The 26090-nt window shown below is 40.3% G+C and overlaps 1 protein-coding gene across 2 annotated transcripts in view; it reads right to left on the bottom strand.

Annotated features, from left to right (window-relative positions):
- Positions 1–3090: 3090 nt before the first annotated feature.
- The window catches only part of BBS2 (Bardet-Biedl syndrome 2), a 33371-nt gene continuing 10371 nt past the window's right edge, over positions 3091–26090 (bottom strand). Inside the window, exons 3-18 of one of the 2 annotated variants that reach the window (XM_047078430.1) lie at positions 25942–26067; positions 25615–25677; positions 24739–24816; positions 21249–21353; positions 21079–21165; positions 17955–18090; positions 17573–17712; positions 16300–16441; positions 16041–16212; positions 15274–15403; positions 13796–13927; positions 13173–13310; positions 12166–12278; positions 4996–5144; positions 4168–4289; positions 3091–3563 (exon numbers count right to left, since the gene is read on the bottom strand). In XM_047078430.1, coding sequence (XP_046934386.1) covers positions 4183–4289; positions 4996–5144; positions 12166–12278; positions 13173–13310; positions 13796–13927; positions 15274–15403; positions 16041–16212; positions 16300–16441; positions 17573–17712; positions 17955–18090; positions 21079–21165; positions 21249–21353; positions 24739–24816; positions 25615–25677; positions 25942–26067 — 1818 coding nt within the window. In that variant the 3' untranslated portion in view covers positions 3091–3563; positions 4168–4182. Of the gene's footprint in view, positions 4290–4995; positions 5145–12165; positions 12279–13172; positions 13311–13795; positions 13928–15273; positions 15404–16040; positions 16213–16299; positions 16442–17572; positions 17713–17954; positions 18091–21078; positions 21166–21248; positions 21354–24738; positions 24817–25614; positions 25678–25941; positions 26068–26090 lie in introns of both variants that reach the window. The other variant, XM_047078429.1, reaches the window with a different exon arrangement.

Consider the following 26090-nt stretch of genomic DNA (forward strand, 5'->3'; position numbering starts at 1 on the left):
AGTTCTGGCTGCCAGGGTCTCTTCAATACCATTATGTACTTACTCGTATATTACTCAAACTGAGTGAGAAAATACAAACCCTGTTAAAAGGGTCACCCTTTGTGACACCAGAGGCAGGCTCTCCAGCCCTAATGAACAGAATATTCCCGCAGAAACACACGATTTCCTTCTCTGATTGATGCAAAATCAGTCCACATAGACAGCTCTGAAAACTACTTGGGAATTGTCCATGTGGCATCGTTTTCGGAAAAGCAGATTTCTGTACCATACAAATAAAAAGATGAGTCAGGAGCTACAGCATCTAGTGTGGGCAGGGGCCAGATGGGAAAGAGGCAAAATGCAAAACACCAAGCTGCAATGGGTGTCTTACTGTACTTTAGTTTCAAAGTGAAAAGTGGAGATAATTTAGTTCTGTGATCACAGGACTCTGCACTGGCAGATCTGCAACTGCTAATTATAAAATTTGAAACATAAATAATGTTAGAAATCATCCTTGTAAAGCACTTCTAGGGTTGCATAATTGTAAAGTCCCTGGTTCTTTGATTTTTGAAACCACAGATGGGCTGACTAAAGGCAGGCGATTCCACGGAAAGCAGCGGGTGCCTCTCTGTGCTCGGGGCACTGGCTCGGCACCACTGGGAGGAGAAAGGTGATTGAGACGCAGCCCCTGTTCTCAGTGGAGGATTAACATTTACCTAAACACAGAATGTAATAAGGGTTAAAGAATAGACATGGGAGGGGAAGGGTCTCCTGAGGAGAGAGCATTTGAGCTGAGCCTTGATGTATGTGGATAGGCAGACATGGTGGGAAATGATAAAAAACATACTCTCTAAAATATTGAGTACCGAGGTGCCTGGGTGGCTCCGTCAGTTTAGCGTCTAACTCTTGATTTCGGCTCAGGTCATGATCTCACAGTTCGTGGGGATCAGGCCCCACATCAGACTCTGTGCTGACAGCGCAGAGCCTGCTTGGGATTCTCTCTCTCCCTCTCTCAGTAAATAAACTTTAAAAACAATAAAAATAAAAAATATAGAGTACCTTAATCTGGATGTGGGCAGGGTGACTTTATTTAAAAGGATGCTTAAAAAATGACTAAAAAAAAAAAAAAAAAAATGACTAAAAAGCTTTCTCCCAGATCCCAGAATCCTCAAGATCAGCTTTTTTTTTTTTTAATGTTGATTTTTGAGAGAGAGAGAGCAAGCAGGGGAGGGGCAGAGAGACATGGAGACAGGCTCCACACCATCAGCACAGAGCCCAACACGGGATCTGAACCCTCGCCCCAAGATCAGCTTTTTTTTTTTTTAATTTTTTAACATTTTTATTTATTATTTTTGAGAGACAAGAGTGTGGGCGGGGGAGGAGCAGAGAGAAAGAGGGAGACCCAAAAAATGAAGCAGGCTCCAGGCTCTGAGTTGTCAGCACCGAGCCCGACGTGGGGCTCGAACTCATGAGCCATGAGATCATGACCTGAGCCAAAGTCGGACGCTCAACTGACTGAGCCACCCAGGTGCCCCCCGAGGTCAGCTTTTAAATGAAAGCTCAGTGTTCACTTAAAGCTTCAATAAAATTCAGCAACAAAATAGAGCTTAAGCCGTGACATTTTAGAAAGCACTCAGATTCTATCAGGATAGAAAAATGTGACAACAAAAGAGAAATAATTGATAACCATTTTTCTCATCCTTAAGTTGAACACGGTGACTTCTGAGAGGAAACAGATGGTAGAATGTTTTATGAACATTTTCACCTGATCCAGTCTTTACATGACTGGGAACAGTCTGGAATAGCAGGAGGGGCCATGGCTCCTTGGTTTCAAACCCACAGCACGACTCACCAAGCTGTGAGACTCTAGAAAACATTGTGCCTGAGCTGAGATAACTACTATCAAGAGGATCAAATTATTGTGAAAATAACCTATTTTAACCTGTAAGTCAGGGCTATGTAAAGCTACCTTACTGCAGGTCAGCCCCTTCAAGACTTGCTGTGAGTATTTTTAGGTCTAAGAAGGAAGTTTTTTGGCTGAAGAACAACAGAATGACCTTTGATGAGATTATTAGGATCCCTAAAAATGAGTAGTGTCATGCAATTAAAACCAACACCAACTAGAGATTTTAATCCCAAAAGCTACAGGTTAGATTATGGTCATGATAGAAAAAGAAAAGAGCAGGACTCGAATTTTGCCAGTAGCTCTGTGACTCTGGCAAATAATTAATCCCCACACCTCAGTTTCCTCACCTTTGAAGCACCTGTAAGATGTTTTTCTACTCCAGGGATTATGAAAAAAGAACACAGCATATATGGGTCTTTTGAGCTTATAAACTGAAAATGCAAAATAAAGGTATTATAGGGCACAGTCTCATAAAAATTAGGATTCCACAAAGTTCCCACTTCAGAAATAGAAGAGGTCATTCAAAATTAATTTACCACAAGAGGATGGCTTCACTTCCCCGCTACTTAAGGAATGCTGTTAAGATGTGAAAACGATGAATGTTTTATTTTTTTATTTTTTTTAATATAATTTATTATCAGGTTAGCTAACATACAGTGTATACAGTGTGCTCTTGGCTTTGGGAGTAGATTCCCATGATTCATCGCTTACATACAACACTCAGTGCTCATCCCAACAAGTGCCCTCCTCAATGCCCATCACCCATTTTCCCCTCTCCCCACACCCCCCCCCCATCAACCCTCAGTTTGTTCTCTGTATTTAAGAGTCTCTTATGGTTTGTCTCCCTCCCTCTCTAAACTATTTTTCCCCTTCCCTTTCCCCATGGTCTTAAGTTTCTCAAATTTCACATGAGTGAAAACATGATATCTGTCTTTCTCTGACTTATTTCACTCAGCATAATATCCTCCAGTTCCATCCACATTGTTGCAAATGGCAAGATTTCATTCTTTGTCATTGCCAAGTAGTATTCCATTGTATATATAAACCACGTCTTCTTTATCCATTCATCAGTTGATGGACATTCAGGCTCTTTCCATTCCTCAAAAAACTAAAAGCAGAACTACCCTACAACCCAGTAATAGCACTACCAGGAATTTATCCAAAGGATACAGGAGCGCTGATTCATAGGGGCACTTGTACCCCAATGTTTACAGCAGCGCTTTCAACAACAGCCACATTATGACAAATGTTTTAAACATTAAACCAGTCCCAGAATCTACCTTAAGGCAAAAGTTTCACTCTGAGGGAAGGAGTTGCTAGCTGTTGGCACAAACACCAGCTTTCTCTTCCTTGCCTCTCTGCAGTGAGGTGTGGCCATGTTAGCTAAGGGAGCATGAGTGGAAATGATAATGTGCTATTTCCAGATCACAGCTTTGATAAAAGCTTTCCCTTTTCTACTGACTGGGATATAAATACCTGTAAGGCCTTAGGACAGCCCTTCTCCAACAGGGTTCCTGTGCCATCAGGTTTTCATTGTATGCGATGAATGTGAAAATTGTCACCCGAACTGATTTCCTGAAACTTCTTTCTCTAGAGAACTCAGGGAAAGGCTGCTCTAGAGGATGACAGGGCTGAATGATCACAGGAAGCTGGGTCCCTGAGTAACTATGGAGAAATCCTAACATAAAGGAGAAATAAATGGGTCATGATAAATTTTGAGGTCTATTAGTTTCAGTAGCTAACATTACTCCAACAACAGATCACCCTCAACTGACTCCCTTAATGCAAATCTGTTGTTTACACCCACCCCCCTTTCAGTGATAAGGCACACAAATTGAATGTCCATGCTTGTGTTTTCCTCCACACAGTACAAATGGTTTATGTAATTCTAATACAGTGGTGATTTTATGGTCAACACAAAGTGTAACTCTTAAGTTTTAATGAAAAAGAAAGTTAATTACAAATTCAATTACAATTTCAAGGAAAAAGATGTATCTATATGCCAACTTTACATACATACATACAGAAAAACTGGACTTTGAAGCGCTAACATTTCAAAGTGTTCAAAGTGTTCACCCACTCTACACAAACCTAGTATTGGGTTACTGCCGCTGATTTTAAAAATAGCAAGTGGATACGCTTTTCAGATGCAGAGCGTTGTCTTACATTTGTACCAGTCACCATGGCTGTTACCATTCTTAGCACCTGGGGTCACCAGGATATAATCCAAAGCAAACTAGCCTAGAATTTTAGGGAAAAACACTTTTTAGGAACTTCATTACCTATTGTTTCCTTTCCTAAGAAGAAGCTGTCCCCACGCGCATGATTCTGAACAGCATGTTGATGTTGTTGCTTCGAATTGCATCCCGACAAGCAGTGATCACCTGGTTCTTTGGTTTTCCGACTGTGTGGGATGAAACATCCAATCAGTACAATCCAAAAGATCATTCAAAGTGACATTATAAATCAGAGGCCAGCTTTAAAACAGCATAAAACCAGGGAAGAAAAGAGATATATGGTGTGCAAATTTAACTGATTTATCTTACCACTCCCTAAAAAAGGTATCTTTGTGAGGGAATTTATCACAAACCACACCTACAGACCATCTACAACCTAGAAATGAAGTCGGTTCTATAGAAAAGAATCAAAGCTTCTATCTACCTAGCAAAGGTTATTTCTAAAAGAAGGTCAAAGCACTGACCCAAACAGCAGATTTCAGGTCTAAATCTCTGGCTATATTTCGGCTGCTTTTGGTTTATTCTATTACTCTTTCTCTAAATTTTAAGTTGGATACTTAGCTCATTAATTTTCAGCCTCCCTTTTTAAAAAAATAGGTATATTTGAGGTTTTCCTTTGGGGTATATGTCGCTAGGTTTTTCTTGGAAAACACAGCAAGACCTAAGAAAAGGCGCTGAAAGTTTTCCTGCCTCTGAAGTCTGCAGACTGACTAAAGCCAAACAGGCCAGCCAAGGTCAAGTGGCTTCCACTGAGCTGAGTGTTACATGTGTGCCGCTCTCAGCCCCAATATGAATTCTTGAAGCCACCACTACCTCTAATGGTTCTCACCCCAAAATCACAGACTACTTAGGGTGCTACAAAAAGAGACTTACCCCGCAAACGACCTGCTCTTTGAATGGCCTGATTTACTGCTTTGAGGTTCCCCAGTAGCTCTGTGTGATTGTTACAGCGAATTTTGTATCCATTTAGCAAGTCTTTATTAAGGTCGTACAGTTCCATGTAGCGATTCTTCATGGTTTTCCTGTGTAAATCAACATCAGTGTATGAACCTCATCATACCCCAATATGGCAGGCTTACATGAGAAACCTGTAAACTTCTTACGTACATAAAGACACCAATTTTTTAGCTTTGAAATGTTTGCTTTGACAACATTGAGAAAGTTTCCATCAACATATTCTATTTCCTCCAAATAAATGGAACACAAATGGCCTTTCTTGTTTATTGGTCCACGGTTTGTTTGAATTTAGGAACCAACAATTAATAAACGCCCCCTGGGTGGGGGAGTAAAGAAAAGTAGGCAAGGCAGTAAGCTGGCTTCACAGTTTCTGATTAATATTCATTGGGCAAAAGTGACCTTATTCTTAGTATTTTTAGACAACTGGTAAATTCAACTTCAAATTTCATCAAGGTTTTAAAAACAAAGGCATAAAGGGGCGCCTGGGTGGCTCAGTTAAGTGTCTGACTTCGGCTCAGGTCATGAGCAGGTTCATGAGTTCAAGCCCCGCATCGGGCTCTGTGCTGGCAGCTCAGAGCCTAGAGCTGCTTCAGATTCTGTCTCCCCCTCTCTCTCCCCTCCCCCACTTGTGCTGTCTCTCTCTCTCTCTAAAAAATAAATAAACATTAAGTAAAATAAACTAAAAACTAAAAACAAAGGCATAATATTAAAACCACAATGAGATATTACTACACAATGAAAATGATTAAAAAAAAATAAACTGATAAAGCCAAATGCTGATAAGGATGTGGAATGACTAGAACTCTCCCGCACTGCTGATGGGAATGCAAAATGTACAGCTACTTTGTGAAATGACTGCGAAGTTTCTTAGGAAGTTAAATATACACTTACCAAATGACCCAGAAATACCATTATCAAGTATTTACCCAAAATAAATGAAAACATGTCTATAAAAAAACTGTATGCAAATGTTTGTAGTAGCTTTATTCACAATCACTGAAGTATGGAACAACTCAAATGTCTACTAAGTGGTGAGTGGATAAACAAAATATGGTATATCCATTCAGTGGAACAGTACTATGCCCAGCAATAAAAAAAGAACAAATTACTGAGACATACAACAACGTGGATCCATCTCAAAGGCATTAAGGTAAGTGGAAGAAGCCAGGCTCAAAAGGCCTATACTATATGATTCCATTTATATGACATTTTGGAAAAGATAAAACCACAGGGAGAAAAATCAGATCAGTGATAGCCAGGGACTAGAGGTTAGGAGAGATACTGATGCAGAGAGACAAAAGGGCGATGGAAATATTCTACATCTTGACTGTGGTAGCAGCAACACGGTTATACGTGTTTCTCAAAATTTACTGAACTGTAAACCTTAAAAGGGTGAATTTTCTGCGTGGATATATAGTAAATTATATATCAACTAAATTGGCTTTAAAAAATAAAACACATACATCTGAGAGCCTCTAAATGAAATATAAATAATTTAGGAAAAATGGAATTTAGAGGTTGGTGGTCACTTTCCTCCATTTTAGCAGTCAAATGCCTAAGGCCAACAATAGCTCTCTGACTGAAAAAGAAAAAAAAAAAAGCCAGAGACAGAGTTAAACAGGGGCCCTAGAGGTAGCTGGCCAGAAAAAGCCGAAACCTAATATACCTCAAAGAAAATAATGGGAAGAAAACAAATTACAAAGAGGCAAACCAGTCTCGATTTACAAAGGATGCAATTTTACATCTGGAAAAACTGTAACATAATTTAGTAAAGTAGATTATCAAATCAATATACAAAAATCAGCAGTGTTCATATACTCAAAAAAAAAAAAGACAAAACAAAAATATAGGGCACCTGGATGGCTCATCAGTTAAGTGTCCAACTTGGGCTCAGGTCATGATCTCAGGTTCATGAGTTTGAGCCCTGCATCAGGCTCTGCGCCCTCAGCACAGAGCCTGCTTCAGATCCTTGTCTTCCAGTCTCCCTCCCTCCCCACCCCTGCCCCTCCCTTGCTTGCTCTCTCTTCTCTCTCTCTCAAAAATAAACACTAAAAAAAAAAACAACAAGATATAATGTGGAAGAAAGATCCTATTTACAACTGCAAAAATAAAATAGGCACAAACTTAACAAAGTCTGATACCTATACAAAAGACCTACAACATGACTTGAACACATAAAGACAGAGCGTGCTCTTAGTAAGACTGAACATCCTTGTAACAACGTCAGATCAAGTTAATAAACTTAACATGATCCCAGTAAAAACACTTATCTTTTTCTTCTGGAGCTAAAAAACCTGGTGATAAAGTTCACTGGAAAAGACAAGCACAAGCAGCCAGGAAAACCATGAAAAGGAAGAGCAACCTAGCCATACCAGGTAACATACAAAGCACTTCCCATACAAAGTAAGGAAAAGAATGGCACTCCCAAATGAAGAGCAAGACAGACCAAGAAAACTGGATAGGAAATCCAGAAATAGACCCAAGTGCATGTGGAAACATGATGCATGATAAAGGTATCTCAAATCAGTGGGAAATGGACTTTTAAAGTAGGCGTATTGAAACAGCGCAGAAAAAGAGAAAACTGAACTTATCACTGTTATGCTGAAAACCAGGATAAACTCCAACCAAAACAGGGATTTAAATGTAAAAGAGGAAAACATACAGGTATTTAAAAAATAGGTTAATTACTCTGAATTCGGTGTAGAAGTTTAAGGAAAAGACTAGCCAATTTGACTACATAAAATTTTCTTAAAACTTCTACATGGCAAAACCAAAAATAAATTTTATTTTATTTTTTAAATAATATCCTTTATTTTAACCAGGGCACTTACATATTTTTTTTCTGAGTTGTTTTTTTTTTTAATGTTTAGTTTTGGGGGAGAGAGACAGCTTGAGTGGGGAGAGGCAGAGAGAGGGAGACACAGAATCCGAAGCAGGCTCCAGGCTCTGAGCTGTCCGCACAAAGCCCAACGTGGGGCTTGAACTCACAAACCATGAGATCATGACCTGAGCTGAAGCTGGACGCTTAACCCACTGAGCCAGCCACCCAGGCTCCCTAAAAATAAACTGTTAAAAATCTAATAAGCAAAGGACAAATACAAATGAAAACCTGGGGGAAAATATGCATTTCCTATCACAGATAAAGGATTAATAAACCTAATACATAAACAGACAAGATAAACAGTTCACACACAAAAAGAAAAGCCAATGGCCCTTAAAACAATGAAAAGATGCTCAACACTGCTCGCAATAAAACAAATGAAAATTAAAACCACAATGAGACCACTTCTCACCCACTGAACTGGTAAAAACCCAAGAGTGTGCCAACATACTCCATTGGCAAGGCTGAAGAGAAACAGGCACTCTCATACATTACTTCTGAGAATGCAAAATGACAGAACACCTAATGGAAGAGAATTTGGCAATATCTTGCAAAATTCTGTACGCGTTTATCATTTATGCTGGCAATTCCATTTCAGGACTTGTTCCCAAAGGTATCTCGGCAAAAATATGAAAATATAACAAAGCTATGCACTGCAACATTATCCATAAGAGCAAAAGAGCAATCCAAATGGAGGGAACTGGCTGAACAAACACCCAGAGCATGAGTGCTGCGCAGCCGTAAATACAATGAATAGTATTTCTGTGTGTGACTATGCAGTGAGCACCATATTTTTAATTGTAAAACACCAGGCGGGAAAGAGTAACATGCTATGATCTATCTATAGAGTCAGAAGATGAGTGTGTGTGTGTGTGTGTGTGTGTGTGTGTGTGTGTATTCAAATTTTGACTGGTTATTTATAGTGAAAGGGAGGGAATAGGATGAAGGTGACAGGAATGAGAAGTTGGACACTTTTTTTAATTTTTTAAATGTTTTTATTTTTGAGAGAGAGAGAGAGAAACAGAGCGCAAGCAGGGGAGGGGCAGAGAGAGGGAGACACCAAATCCAAAGCAGGCTCCAGGCTCTGAGCTGTCAGCACAGAGCCTGATGCGTGCTCAAACTCGTGAACCGCAAGATCATGACCTGAGCCAAAGTCAGACCCTGAGCCAACTGAGAAAAGTTAGACTCTTCTGCATATTGTTTTATAGAGCTGACTCTATATGAAAGTTTTAATAAATGTGTAATAAAATTAAACCCAAAAGAAAAAAAATGCCAATTCTCCCAAGACCAAAAGCAAAATGAACCAAATGAACATAACTGTAGATAAATTTGTGGCCTAACCAAAAAGGGGAGGAAGTATTTCAGATACAATAACTTGACTAAAAATCCCTACTGGAATATACTCTAAAGACACAAAAAAAACTAGAAAAAAAAGTTTTTACTGTTTGCAGCACTCATATTGTTGATGTTGATACTATTCATCAGTCACACTGGTATTATACTAGCAAACAGTCACGTTGATACTGGTTAGAACCAAGATTTTTCAATGTGAGAAAGAAGAGATATACTTTAAAATAAAAACTAAGAGCCCGCATTCATAAATCTGAAATGGAAACAGAATGAACTCATGATAGTCTCACAATAAAAATATATACATTTCCTGGTTCTACCCATTGAAAAGTCCAGAAACAGTAACCGCCCAGAGGCAATGGGCACCTCTCATGCACAGACTATAATCTCTAAATACCAATTCCCACTAAAAGTAACCAAGACTCCTTAAAGAAATGGCTGCTTCCAGATTCAGAAAGATGTACCAGATAAGCCTAAAATATTTTGTACAAGAAAACAAGGACCTAACAGAAAAATTGGCTATGTCCAAAGGTAGCTGTAGCCAACCTGAAAAGGTTTCCAGTGGCCTAAGACAGGACAATTTGGCCATTATACAGAGTAACTAAAATGGACTGAGCACGTTAAATATGTTAAAATATATGAGTTTATAAGGATTTAAAAATTTCACTGGTTAGCACAGAGATGCTAGAGAACCAACTCATTAGCTTAAAGCTGATAAATAATCCTTACAAACTGTACCTCAGGGAGCAAAATAATCATTAATTCGTAAGGGAATGTTATGCTTCATAGAAGTATTTTGCTAAAAATGAAGAAAAAAATAACAGAATTAGAATATCACTGTTTTGCAAACTCCTAAAGAAATAATGGATCTACGTAATGATCATCAACGACTGGCAACAGAATAGAAAGAGACAACCAGGCATTATATGCTCCCACGTAGAAGTACACAACACCACTTATGAACTATTCTTGCCAAAAAGCTGAACCTGAGTCTAACCAACCCTCTGCATCTAACTACCATTTTGACAGAAATCCAGGGGACAAGAATACTACTAAACATTATCACAAGGATGCAATCAGCAAAATCCAAAATGGGACACCACAAAAGAGGGAGAGGGCTGGGAAAAAGAATAAAAAAGAATAAGCAACGTGTGGATTAAAAGAGACTTAATTTTTTTTTAATTTTTTTAATGTTTATTTGTTTTTGAGAGGCAGAGAGAGACAGAGCGTGAGCGGGGGAGGGGCAGAGAGAGACAGAAACACAGAATCTGAAGCAGGCTCCAGGCTCTGAACTGTCAGCACAGAGCCCGATGCAGGGCTCGAACCCACAAACCCCAAGATCACGACCTGAGCCAAAGTCAGACACTTAACCGACTGAGCCACCCAGGTGCCCCTAAAAGAGACTTAATCTTTGGTCTTTGCTTGAACAAACCAATTTAAAACATACACACACGCGCATGCGCGCTCACGTGCGACAACTGGGGAAATTAAACACTGACTAGGTTATTTTGTGACATTAAGAAATTATTTTACAGGGTGCTTGGGTGGCTCAGTCAGTTAAGCATCCAACTTCGGCTCAGGTCATGATCTCACGGTCTGTGAGTTCGAGCCCCGCATCTGGCTCTCTCTCAGAAATAAATAAAACATTAAAACAAAATAAAACAAGAAAAAAGAAATTACTTTACATTTTTCTAAATGTGATAATGGTATTGTGGTTAGTGCTTTTCAAAGGCTCACTGTCTGAAATATTTATGGCCGAAAGGATATGATGTCTGGAATTGGCTTCAAGATAGTCCAGTGCGTGGGAGAGGAAGAAGGTGAGCGCGGCGATAAAGCAGGATGGGCCAGGGGGTGACCAGGACTGAAGCCAGGTGGTGGGGGTATAGGAAATCACTGTATTACCTCATCTACTTTTGTACGTGTCTGAAACTTTCAACAATGTTAATTCTTTTAAAAATCACTTACTTCTGAGCAACACCATTTTAACGTATGCCGATAATTCAGGCCTTTCAGGAAAAAGCCTAAGCGGCACCCTGGGTGAACCCTTGCCTCTAATGTACACAAACTTTATCCATCCCTGGTGTCTTACTCTATCCACCTCAGTACTTTAGTGCCGAGACAAATTCTACAAGAAGCTAGACCTGCACATCTTTGTGTTTTTTTTTAACTGTTTTATTGTAAAATGTAAAACACATTCGGAATATTTCACACAACAAATGTTTGTTAACCAGGTCCAGAAACAGAACGTTGCCGCAACCCGGAAGCTTCCCGATGGGCTCTTTCTGAACACAGTTCCTCCTCCCCTGACAGAAAATACTGTCTTATGTGGTAATGTCTTCGCTACGTTTCCTTACATCTTCTTCACCTATGTATGCTTCCCACATGATACACTTTTTAGTGTTGTCTGTTTCCAAAGTACATAAAAGGAAGCATTTTGTACATGTTCTTTTGAATCTTAAGTTCTTTCAATTTCCCTTATGCCTGTAAGATTTGTCCATGTTGTCATATGTCATGGAGACAGATGCCATATTTCATGGTACGACTATATTATAATTTAGCCATCACATCGTTGATGGTACTTTGTGGACTGTTTCCACTTTGGGATTCTTATGAGCAATGCCTCAGGAACATTCTTATACAAACATCCTGGTGTATATGCGCAGAAGTGTTTCTAGGTTATAAACCGGGAGTAGAATTCCCGGGTCACAGGGAATACACATATTCAACTTCACTGATGATGCCAAGTTATTTTTCAAAGTCACTGTACCAATGTGCACTCCTACCAGCAGCATTTGAGAGCTGTTACTCTGTATTGCTGACGTTTTTAAACTCGCACCTGTCAGGTAAATACTCACATGTCCCTCATCAGACGCGCATCCTCAGCTCGGACCAGCAAACTTCGAATCAGGTTAGAATTATCGGCCATCTCTGCACTGAGCTTCTGATGCACTGAATGATATTCATCCACCTGGAGACCATGAACACTCAGGAATGAAAAAGACCTCACAGACTCCTTGAAAATTAGTCAGATTGAGAAGACACTACATGCCACACACAGAGGCAGATACCTCTCTACCCTGTTCACCTACACCATCTCGACTCTCCCCCACGGTTTCACCTCACCAATGAATTATCAGTCTATACCACCTCCCGCACTCAAGATGACACTCCATCTGGACCTCTCCACCGGGAGCCCTAGCAACATGCATATTAACATTTGAGAGATCTGGGGTGAGAATGCGGTTATAACTGAGGACCAGTCACTATCCTTTTTTCTTTTTTTTCCTTTGGATTTGGGTTGTTGGAAAGCACTAAACCAAAGAGCAAGGTGAATACAAGAGATAAGATGGTGGCTAGCAAAGGAAAAGGTTAATATGACGTTTGTTTAATAACTGTAAACCAAACAAAGAAAGCAGGGTGGTCAGGAGCTAAACCCCTCACCTTTATAAAAGAAACCCTTTAACTAGTGGGCCCTCTCAAACTAATTCAACTGTAACAATTTTCAAAAATTCTTTAGAACATGGCTATCCAGGGGCGCCTGGGTGGCTCAGTCGGTTAAGCGTCCGACTTCAGCTCAAGTCATGATCTCGCAGTCCGTGAGTTCGAGCCCCGTGTCGGGCTCTGTGCTGACAGCTCAGAGCCTGGAGCCTGTTTCAGATTCTGTGTCTCCCTCTCTCTCTGGCCCTCCCCCGTTCATGCTCTGTCTCTCTGTCTCAAAAATAAATAAACGTTTAAAAAAAAAAAAAGAACATGGCTATCCTGTAACATACACACATTTGTGGTATCTCTCATCTTCCGAGACACATTTCAAATGTCATGAGACTACCACGTTCGCACAGATGCAGCCGCCGGGTGCCCTCACCTTAATTAGCACCTTTCGTAACTCCTCAAAGTAAACCGGGAAATCTGCTTCTACCTGAAGGTCTTCAATAGCAAAAAATGATGCCATCGACTGGATGATGTCACCAGCCAAGTCGATATCATCAGTATTTACGGTGATCTATCCAGGGGAAAATAAGAGACAAGCTTAGCATCTTCAGATATTAAAGAAAAACTTAGCTAAAACACTACCTGAATTTCCCCATATTCAACACATTTATTGAACCTAAATTTATATGTGGTGATGAATCAGATAGGTGTTAGCCCTGAAGGAAATTATAAATTTTAGCAGCAGGCTAAAAGATCAATCCTCTGGCCTTCTAAACTACACAACAAAATCATTCAAACGTTGAAAATGTTTTTTGTTCACCTCCGTATCCCCAATGCTTCCCAAATTAGACAAGGAAGTGCTGAAGGGAAGGATGGAGGAAGACAGAAAACCACCTTCTAGATTATACCCCAGTGTCTAAAACGATTGACACTTTTAACACTAACAGACTACGTTGAAACATGCAGTTTTACAACCTTGATATCGCCACCCACCTCACTTTGCACTGAATGGTAAACATTACACAGGAAATCTATGCCTGTGACAGTAAACGTTACCTCTCCACTCAGCTTGATTTTTATATACAGCTGGCCACCATTCCGTAAGGACGTGAAACACACTTGAAATGGAGCATTTTGAATGTTAGTGTCTTCTGGTAACAGAAAGTTCTGGTTGAGCCATATAACAACCTTAAAAATGAATAGGATGAAATGAACTTCCATTTTTAAAGTCCAGTCATTCTTAAGAATTACCTTTCTTTCTAGATTTACTGCTTGTTTAAAAAAACAATTATACTTCACACCCCCTCCCACCAAGAAAACACTAATCACACTCCTTTTTCCCACCTCATACATGATCTTAAGTGACATTCATAATTATGTTTGGCCCCACAGCATGCATGACTTTATAGCATTTTCAGTGTAGACATAATCTTATATGGATTGTAGAAACAACCGGGTATGGTGCTAAGCCTGTTTACACTGTAGCTCTTCTGTGGCTAAACTCTTGATGATGTAGTCTGCTTAAAACTATTCCACTCTATCCTTTAAAAAAAAAAGGTAAATGAAGTACGCATGCACACACACAGCACAGACACAGAGATACAGCCACATAAGTAAAAAATAAGTTTTAATATTCGTAACAATAATGGTGAGCAGCAGCATGTAAAATGCAGCGGTATTCCTTCACCAGCTGAGGTTATGCATAACCCTAATATAAAAGTGCATCCTAGCTCTGTAGTCTTAGTGGCCAAAACCAGAAGTTGACAATTCATCCATTAAACACATTTATGTAACTTTCTGTCATAATAAGATCATCAGACTAAAACCAGGAAATAACCATCTTAAACTTATATAGCCTTCATTTATTATTTTTGAAAGATTTCAAATTAGGGAAGTAAAGGTCATGGGAACCCTGACCACATAAGAACCTAAGAATCTACATGACTAAAAAGCCTCCCTAAGATTTCCGGAGTCCAGCCGAGGTTAAAGGCCACTGGCATTAGTCCTTTACACTTTACAAGGTACTGTCACACCAAATATGTGATCTGCAGGGCCCCCTGTGAGGTGGGACTAGCCTCACTTAGAGATAAGGGAACTGAGGCTCAGACTGGTGAGGGCTGACAGCACTAAGAAAATCACTAAAATTTAACTAGTTAAGGTAGCATCTGAATCCAGAATGTTCTCAGCTCAAACTCCCACCCTCTTTCCAATTCGAAGCAGGTTTCTCCTGAAACACTGGGTCAGGACAAGTACACCAAAGCCATGACAGCAAAAAGACACCAATTAAAAGCTGGTAAGAATTTATCTGCAACTAAAGACTGCTCACGTAAATAAGGTGGTGTATTATTTCAAAGTGAGAGAAGAGATTTTCGCAGTGTTTTGGTCACAGGTTATAAGCCAACACCAAACTCACCTGCCTCTTTCATGTCGTAATTACTGCTACCAAATAACTCATTCATGCAATTTCCCCTTCTAAGTAACATCCAAAGGATGCTGAAGGGGCAACAATATTGAAAGAAAAAAGTCAGACTCACCCTCTGTGCCCGTTCCGCAAGGATAAAGTTGACGTAGCTGAGTGGCTCGGTGGCAGAGTGGGGGGCAGTCAGCGCATACATGGAGAAGCGGGGGAGCTGTCTTGTCAATTCAAACACATGAAACTGGGTGCTGTGGTCAACCAAAGCAACACAAGATGAGAAATGTGCTGCATGGAATATTACTTCAAAATGCAAGGCCCAGATAACAACTATAAAATCACTAACTGGGTCACTGAGTTGTTATTCATGGGTTTTACTGAAGGGAAAAAAAAAACCCAAAAAACTTGACGATCAAGTACTACGGTGATGGGGTTTGGGATCAGAGACAACATGAGTCTTATACATATATACATACACGCACCAAGGGTTTAAAACACCCTAAAAGAAATATGAAATGGCTTTTATCTTCCACAAATGTAGCGATATTCCTTCACTAGCTGAGGTTATACATAACCCTAATATGAAAGCGCATCCTAACTCTGTAGTCTTAGTGGCCAAAACCAGAAGTTGAAAATTCATCAGTTAAACATATTTTTGTAACTTTTGTCGTTATAAGATCACCAGACTAAAACCAGGAAACAACCATCTTAAAGTTACATAGCCTTCATTTTGTATCTTTGAAAGATTTCAAATTAGGGAAGAAAGGTCATGGGAAATCATGGTTCGGTGGGTAGAATCATCAAAATGGCGCCCCCAAAATCCACGGCATGGTAGGAAATCCACCCATCTTGCCTCCCTCTAAGTGCTGGCTGGAAACAAAGGGTCACCTGCTTCTGTAACCCACGAAGGTTTTCAAGTGCAGATCCACAGGGACATCTTTGGGAGGTGTCACTGGGATGCGGATGGAGCTGGAAAGGCTGTGAATGCTGGGGTGTACCACGTGGCTTTCACCCAGGAAGATTCCCTCGGCAAAAATCAATACTGCTCGGATGATGGTGTCTGCCGGGAAGAGAGAAAACGGCAGTTCCAGAACCACTCCCAGGAGGCACAGGCGTCCACAGGTGCCAGCTCCAAGTAACTCCTTACCGTTAGAGGTGGAAATGCACAGTTCCACGTGAGCAGGCTGGGTCTCATGCCCCAGACTGACTGAGAGGGCGGTGTGCAGCTTGGTGTTGGCTGGGATGACGCCCCGAGGCCCATCAGCCTCGTTCAGTGGACTCAATTCAGCCTACAAAACATCCGACTTCTGACTCAGTCACCGAAACAGTGAACTAATGTCAATTTTAAATCATATGGTTATTTGGCTTCAAAAACCAACTCCCTGGGGTGCCAGGGTGGCTCAATTGGTAAAGTGCCCAACTCTTGATCTGGGCTTAGGTCATGATCTCACACTTCATGGGATCAAGGCCCCTATGGGGTTCTAAGCTGATAGTGCAGAGCCTACTTGAGATTCTCTCTCTCTCTCTCTCTCTCTCTCTCTCTCTCTCTGTGCTCCTCCCCCACTTGCATGCTCTCTCAAAACAAATAAATAAAAACTTTAAAAAAAAAGACCAACTCCCAATCATCTGATATTAATCCCATTCTTTAGAATTCAGAGGACTCACCTCCTTGGCACTCCCTCACTCTACCCGGCCTCTTCCCAAGGAAAAATACCCCATCCTTTCCTGTGGGTAGGGCCCGCTGTTCCCCACCGTGCCTTTCACAAGTTTTTTTGGTGTTGTTCTTTTAAAGTAGCAAAACAAATTCACTTAGTGTAATAAATTCAAATACAGTCACACATGACAGGACAAATCAAAGTCTGGCTTCCTAGCTTATCTTCCAGCCAACTTGGTACACACACATGCACGCACGCACGCACACAAACACACACGTGGAAGCACACTCACAGAGGTTTGGCAGTTGTCACCTTTTTGTTATTTATTTTTGAAAAAGATGACAGATATTCTGTACATACTGTTCTTGCACTCTTTCAGTCAGTAATGCCACAGATACCCTTCCATATCAGTCCGAGTACATATACCTGATTCTTCCAGGCTGCTGAACAGCCCCGAGCACACGCCCCACGACTGGTCAACATTTCTGTTGCTTCCAACCATTCACTGCCACAGACAGTGCTGCAGTAAAGGTCTTTGAGGGCTTGTGCAAGTATTTCTATAGTTTAGGTGCACGGCGGTGGGACTTCCAGATTCAAGGATACGCACCCTCTCAACTGTGACCCCAGCACAAAGGCTGAGGCCATCCGTGCTTCCGCCAATGGGCAGGAGGCAGTCCCGCGGGGCCCATGCTATACTCCGTCTTCTTCCACATTTGCCATCCCCAACTTTTCACACGACATGTCCCCTTCAGCATGGGGGCCTACCTTGGCATTTTCCTCATAGTTACGGAGTTCCAGCAACAGATTCTGTTTTTTCTGACTCAGCTCTCGGACCAGGTCCTGCTCTATGCTGGTGTCCATGAGGTTGCCTCTCATCTCGGCTGTGCCTGGCAGGTAGCCCCGGACTGAACAAAAGAAAAAAAAAACCCTCACCAGATTGAGGAATACCCCAGCATAGCCAGGCCTACTTTCAAATCATCAGTTGTCCGATCTTAAAAACCAAAAACCTAAGTTCTCATCTCAACTTGGTGAATTTATTAGGAGGAGAGGGTATCAATACAAACACTGTATACATGAATTTCCTGGCATTCTGACCCAATCAAATTGAAAACCTGGCTTTCTGAGGCTTTTTCCCGTCCCAATTTACTTTCCCCATCCACGGAGCAGCAGATTAGCTGTGTGTGACCGTCCATCCGGTAATCTCCCTCCAGCACACCAGCAACTGCAGAAGAAAAGTTGTCTTTAAAGATGACCTCCCCAGTTCGGTCACTTCTAGCATCGACCTAAAAATAAAGCAAGAACTTGAAAAATAGCTTATGCTGTAGCTTAAAACACACACACACACACACACACACACACACACACACACACAATTTTAAAGTTAAAGTCAGCTTTAAAGGTCAGCTAGTCTAGCAGTTTTTCAAGAGTGCTCCATGGAGCCCTGTGGCCTCTCAGGAGGCACCTTATGACCACTGGGGCCAAGGGGACACAACCAGCTGTACTTTATTCTTTTTAAATGAAAGCTGTTTTACATATTGGCCTTTATATAATATTTCATTTGGAGGAATGGGTTGGCAGTACATATCCACTTACTATCTGTGGGAACTTGGGAATGCCCCTTAACCATTCTGTGCTTGGTCTCCTCATCTGGAGGTCAAGAACAAGCAGAACCTGAGGGAAATAACTGTACCTACACCCCACAGGGCTGGAATGAGGCCTAAAGAAGTTAACACACATAAAGCACTTAGAACAGGGTCTGCACATAGACATATACAGGAAACATTAGTTCTATGTAAAAGCTTTGTCTTTATCGTGTATGTGTATAAAATATATCTACATCTAAAGTTTGAAAAACACCAAGCTAACTTAACCTTCCATCATATAACCTTTTATAATAACCGATTTTAAGAGTCACTCTTCCAGGGCACCTGGGTGGCTCAGTTGGTTAAGCATCCAACTTCGGCTCAGGTCATGATCTCACGGCTCATGAGCTCTAGCCCCGCATCGGGCTCTATGCTGACAGCTCAGAGCCTGGAACCTGCTTCAGATTCTGTGTCTCTATCTCTAGATTCTCTATCTCTGCCCCTCCCCCACTCACACTCTAATATAAATAAACATTTTTTTAAAAAGCTACTCTTCCACATAAAAACTATTGGGATGCCCTAGACAGCCCTCCTATCCTGAGTCTCCTCTTCCCAAGAAAGGCAAATAAATAAATGATCAGAAAGCAATGCACCTAAAAAACAACAATGAAGGATAACTGCTTAAAATGTTGACTTTTGTTTCAAGCAAGAACACAAAATAAAAGGGTGGCTATAGAAAATCTGGTACAACGATCATTTCAAATAGCCAATGCCATTCACCATTTTTGTCTTTTCGCAAACATTCTTCTGGGCAAAACTTTGCAACAACAACAACAAAATAAAGTCATTTAGGTCATAGCTTACTACTAGCTCCTATCCCTTGCCTATGGAATGTCACATTCAAATATCCATGCTCTTAATAACACCAACATGTAAGCCTGAAAACTATCAATGCTAAAACCTGTGAAGCAATTCACCAAAGCCCTTAGCACATTAACCTAACCCTAGAATCCCCTGGCCAGCTTAGTCAGTGGAGCATGCAACTCTAGATCTCTGAGTCATGAGTCCAAGCCCCATGCTGGGTGTAGAGATTACTTTAAAAAATAAATAAATAACCCTCTCAGATTGAACTGAATTTGCTTCTGCATTTCTGCAATGTTTTACAAATAAGAGGGTTCACTGACTAACTAAGAAGCAAGGCTACAAATTAATATTTCTCTGGATGTTCTGCTCCTTTGCTTTATCCAACAGGGAGGTTTTGCCCTGGGGGAGAGAATGGCCCTCCAAGCCCACAAATGACCTACAAAAGGTTAAAGTTAATTGACTGGCTGCAGTCATCTAGTATTTCTGCGCCTGAATTCACATGCTGGGTCTGTATATGTTCCTTTTGGCAGTGTAGATATTAGTTTTTCTACTTATATAATGAACTGTGTTCATTTTCTCATCTTTTTTTATGGTCTGGAAGAGATTATATCATAGAAATCCCTTAAAATTTTGAAAACATTTAACTCTAAAAACATCTAGGTCCAGAATCATATTTGAAGGAAACTTTTTTTTAAAAGGCAACTTTTGAAAACTTCTCAAGTCTAGTAGTTACTAATTCTTGAATTAATCATAATAATTTATATTCCTGCAGAATATGATCCAATACAAATAAGATGTTCACATTTCTTTTTATTTTAATGTTTATTTGAAAGAGAGAGAGAGAGAGAGCGAGCGAGCAAGCACAAGTGGAGGAGGGGCAGAGAGAGAGGGAGACACAGAATCCGAAGCAGGCTCCAGGCTCTGAACTGTCAGCATAGAGCCCGACGTGGGGCTCGAACTCACGAACCATGATATCATGACCTGAGCCAAAGTCGGATGCTCGACCGACTGAGCCACTCAGGCACCCCAAGATGTCACATTTCTTACTAAGGAACACCACAGTCTTCCCTTATAATTTTGATATGACCATACCAAAGGAAAACCAATTAAAGAAGCAGAAACCAACTTAAGGGTCTCATAGAACTATTCTTCGTGCAACACCAAAGGAAGGTTATAAAGTACTGGCCAAAAGCAAAGACAAATCAGAGAAGAGAAGGCAGGAATTAGCTGATCTCCTTCAGGCAATCCGGCACTATCAGACAAGAAAGCTAGGGCAAGTGGTACCCATGGAGATCTGGCAGCTACTTAGGCAGCTTCTAACAAGACAATCCTGACTTGCCAGAAGTCTGTAGAAAATACTGATTTGAACTTAAAAAAGGAAAGAAAGCAAAAAGATTTTATTTTGAATTTCATAGCTGGGAAGACAATATGATATCATGATTCTTCCCACTAAGTCGAAGCTTTCGGTCTTAAAGTTTTATTACAGAAGAGCCCTACAACTCCTTTTTTTTTTTTTAGTAGCCTACACCTAGATCAACCTGATTAAATTGCTTCTCATTCCTTCAAGGAAGAGATTTAAAAATATCTTCCTGAAAATTTTCTCCCAAATAGGGCCTTAAAGACTAAAAGTCCACTCACTCACTCTGCAGTATTGACACTACATCAGGAAGAAAAAAATGTACAAACATTATGAAGTTAAATCTGAAAAGTACAGCAAAGGGGGGCAAGTCCGTATTTTCATGTTACTGACTCTGAGTCCTGCAGCAAATAGATCTCAGACAACCAGTTCTCTGAATTATACCTGAACTCTGTGCTTAGACTTACCTTCCCATTGGACCAGCCAGTTATCAGTTCACACACTCCGTCAGAATTAAGGTCGAAAGCATGAATGCTCATGGCATGATTTTTGGACTGAAAAGGAATTTCAATAATTAGTGCAGAAGTCTCTCAATATGTCTAAAAGCCCTGAATATTGGAGGCTGAATTATACTAACTTTAATTCTCCAGTATCGGGCTGTTTTGTCGTAAACTCCAACTGTGCCATTGGAAAGGGCATAACCAAATCGACTACCATACATGGAGCAAAGAGAGGTGATTATCTGCAAGAGATAACACACAAAAACACAACATCTTTTCATTAAAGTTCAATCCCATGTGGAGTATGGCTTTATAAAATCGCATGCCTTGCTACTGAGTATGTTAAAATTAGATTTAAATCTGTTAGAGGGGAATGTATTTCTCTTCTCTATGATCCATGTCATCTATTTCAGAGTTGGGTTATGAGAATTAAATGAACTCATAAAGTTTGTTATTTTAAATCAAACTTATGTGGCAAGTTTTGGCAAATTGTTTAAAAAAACACCAATAAAATTGAGTAATTGAGGATGAAATAGAGTATACAAGATATAGAAAATATACAACAGACATTGTTATACACACTAACTCAAAACGTTTTAATGATTGTTCTAGTTTCCTTAACTTACCATATCCTACAGTTTAAATTTTAAAGACTTGCCAGCGCACCTGGCTGGCTCCATGGGAGCATGTGACTCTTGCTTACCTCAGGGTCATGAGTTTGTGCCCCACAGCGGGCAGAGAGATCATGTAAATAATAAAAAAATAAAAATAAAAAATAAACAGACTTGTCGGGGTGCCTGGGTGGCTCAGTCAGTTAAGCGTCCGACTCTTGTGTTTGGCTCGGGTCACGATCTCACAGTTCATGAGTTTGAGCCCCGCATCCGGGCTCTGCACTGACGGTGCAGAGCCTGTATGGGATTGTCTCTCTGTTCCTCCCGGCTTGTGCTCTCTCTCTCCCTCTCAAAAATAAATAAATTAACTTAAAAATAAAATAAAATTAAAAGACTTGTAAAACCCACAGTTGAATATCTTTCATGTACATGCTTTTCTATGACATAATTTCCTATTTGCTACAGATGAAAGATGTTTTTTAGAAGAAAATATTATCTTTTGAAAAGTACAAACCCAAGCACCTGGATTTGTGACTGTTGTGCTGTACAGAATGTGTACATCATACAGAAATATTTACAGGACTGTTTGGGGATTTAATATGCTTAAAAGGATAAAATTTTAGAGACTGAATAAAGTTATCCTTTATTTAAAGTTAAAACCAAAACTTAACGATATCTCTGCTCCTGCAGATCCACTTTCTAATTCTGACACTAATACAAGAGATATTAAGAAATAAATTGTATAAAGCAGAGAATAGTTATATAATTTCCTCCACACCTACAGCTTTTCTACAAAACCACCCACTTCACTTAACTCTGAATACAAAGTGCTGTGTAGGACTCCAGAATTATTTCACTCAAGGCATTCTTTTGGCAATACTCAGTACTATCCGACTGCCAAATGAATTCTAATTTTGCTGATCTGCTAAACAGCGTTTGAGCTAAGAGCAAAATCCAACCGAAAGGGCAGGAAAATGGCCCTGAAATGAACAATTTTATAAAGTTCACATTTTCATAACCTTAGACCCAGACTCCGTGGGACCCTTAGTCCTTTATTAGTTCACTAGTTTCTCTCTTTCATGGACCAGGGGACCAACAGTCACCTCAAATCCCTAGCTCTATTTCATGTTCTCCTGTCCTTTTCTAGGATTTAGGAAAAAAGTATTTCCAAAGAATGCACCTTCCTCACATGTAGCATTGACAATAAACAGAAATCCAACAAAATCTGAATGATTCCCACCCAACAGGAAAAGATTTACTACAAATTTGAATGAAAGAAAAACGATAATGCAAGACACAGCATCTACTGACAGGTGACTCTCAAGTTGGCTTTTTTTTGGAGGGTGGGGGGTGGTAGGAAGTGGCAAACCCCGTTAAGAACCTAACGAAAGCTAAGGATTCTCTCTTCAAAAAAATCACACATTAAGCACATACACTTAAACAGAACCTCCTAACTTTCAATAGGGTCATTAATTTTCTCTACCTGTAACTAGCAGTTTATAATTATAATAACTGTGAATATATAAATTACTTTTTTTAAAGTTTTTAAAAATGTTTTTATTTATTTTTGAGACAGAGAGAGACAGAGCATGAATGGGGAAGGGTCAGAGAGAGAGGAAGACACAGAATTCGAAGCAGGCTCCAGGCACTGAGCCGTCAGCACAGAGCCCGACACGGGGCTTGAACTCACGGAGTGTAAGATCATGACCTGAGCTGAAGTCGGACGCTTAACCGACTGAGCCACCCAGGCGCCCCAATAACTGTGAATATATAAAAAGTATAGTAGAACTAAGTAAAAATCTATGATCCTCACTATAAGATAAAGGTATATTAGCTAAACCAAGGATAACACTTTGTATATCAATATGCAAGTTTTGCTTTTTGGTCTTTTTTTTGTAGTGGAACAGAAGCCCGACTTTCCTAGACAGCTTTTGTAAGTGGCAAGAAGCAAAGACAAGTGGTCAAGATGGGCCCTGAGGCCAGTGCCTCAAGCTTTCTGATCTAGACCCAAACACGACCTGAATAAATTTTGCAGGATCCCAGCAAAATCTGACCACTAAGACTCCCTTCTGTTGTTTTTTCTGCCTCCCTAGAACGTTCACAAGCCACTGCTCGTTTATCCTCTTCTCCTTCCTTTTCCAGAATACCCTAATTCGTTTTTCTGTTTCCATCTTGCCCAATCCTGGGGAACCAGCAGCATATAAATATCCTAAGAATGCCAAAACTACAACGGATAAGGGTGATCTGTAGACAAATGAAGTTTAAACTTTTCAGAAACATCCCAGGTTCTATTCCATGAGCAATCCTAATCACGGAGAAACCCACAGGTTTCCAGTTCTCCAACATCTGATTTTAAGTTTACCTTAAAAAAATGTGCCTAAGAAGTACTTAATCTGAATGGAGAGGGAACGTTTTAAAACCCTCGTTTGTGTACTTCATTCAAGCCCATTTAATACACACGATGAGGAGGAGGCGGACAATCTTCAAATCCTGACCACACCACTTCGCAGCCATGACTGTGTTTGAGTAATTGAACAAAGGAACTTAACACCAGTTTCCTCATCAGGAAAATAGAAATAATAATATCTTCCTACTAGGGCTGTTGTAGGATTAAATGAGTTAGTTTACGTAAAGCACTTAGAACAGTATCTGGCATATATTAGGTGCGCAATAAATGGTCACCATTATTAGTGTTCTTATTAATATGTATTAACTCATTAAAAGAAGGGCCTTTAGGTACTCAATAATTTTTCTCTAATCAGTCTGTTCAAAACGTATCTTTTCTCTTCCCCAGCGGCCACCCCTGCCTCCCCCCAACTCTGAAAATATATCTTGATACAGGATTTTTAAGTGCGTCTTTCTCTGTAACATGCAGTTCTGTTCAATCTCCACAATTTTTACTTCAAAACTGTCTGGGTTGTGAGAAGATATCGCAGCACCCTTGTCAGATGTGACATTTCACTGTGCTGATCTATCTTGCCCACAGTTACCATGATTCTGAGGTGGCACTTCTTACCTCTGTTTCTGTCATTTCTGCTATAATCTCATCTTCTTTAAAAACTCGGATATCAAAATCCTCTGATCCGACAAGGAGCTGAAAAAAAAAAAAGAATCGTGCGTATTTAGTTCAACAAGCAAACACAGCAAAATTTCCATAAATGAAACAAAAAATGTGCACAGTACTTAAAACACTGCTCCTGCTACCCAAGATCTGCTCCCTATAATCTGGTAGTCAGGAAGGTTCCTTCTACTGCGAAAGTCAACACCTTCGGTTAGTGAAGAAAAAGTGGCCACTACAGACTATCCTTCCATGTGGGCTGCACATCCTTCCAGAATATGTTCTTCCACCAAGCACCTGAAAATGCTCCCCATTCTCTGCCCACAGATGGAAGCCCGGTTTCAAATGCCAGAGACCAGTATCCACGGACAAGAGACAGGTAAGCCGGTGCCCAGTACAGCACTTGGCTGGCTACTCAAGAAGCTAGCTTCTAGAGTAACCATTAGAATACTTTCAAAGGCTAAGAGCCAATCTCTAAAACTTTCAGATTCCTGAAAAAGTCACAGTTGAAAACTACTTACAATTATGGTTTCAAAGCATCCAAAGGCAGCTGTAAGATTGTGAATATGGCTGTGGTCCCATCAAATGCTCTGCCCCCCGCCCAACCCCGTCCTGTGTCTTTGCAACATTACGGCCTTGATCTTTACATCAGACAAATACAACTGATTCATTGTTCAAAAGAGAAAGACAAATGAGGCCAGTTGGCTTGTCATTTAGGCAACAGAGCACCAAAATCAACCAGAGAAGTGTTAACTTCTCTTAACCACTAATGTCACTGTCATGGGGAAATTATTCAGCTGAGCACACAAGATAAGTATCTCCTCCTCCACACACCTCTTTCTTACCATCACCGTCAAAGTCACATAAGGCCAAGGAATGAACGTTATCTCCAGTAACCTGAAAATAAAACCAAAACTCATTAATATGCCATCTTTTTTCGCTTAATCCAAATGCATTAGCTACATGAAAGAGGATTATACAAACCACCAATGGGTGTTATTCAAATTACAAATGTTCTTTTTTTATGTACAGAATTAGAAAATATGTTTCCATTTTGTTTTTCTTATTCATTACAGCCAAGGGTAAAACAAACAAACAAAGCATAAAGAACATTAAGTGAAAATGTTTGGGAGGATTAAGAGAATGTTTTGTTCTATATACCGTCCAAAAGAGATCATTTCCTTCGTGATCAAAACCCTGCAGAGCACAATTTCCACCAATAATCGCAAGAGGAGAGGAAATGTCCCCCAGTGTTCCCAGCACAATTGCATTGGCCCCATCTGCAACCTAGGAAGGAAAAAAAAGACATA

The sequence above is a fragment of the Lynx rufus genome, unplaced genomic scaffold (assembly GCF_022079265.1).
Source record: "Lynx rufus isolate CCGP_SWC_20201006 ecotype Redwood Valley unplaced genomic scaffold, mLynRuf1.p SCAF_16, whole genome shotgun sequence".
Taxonomy (NCBI): Eukaryota; Metazoa; Chordata; class Mammalia; order Carnivora; family Felidae; genus Lynx; species Lynx rufus.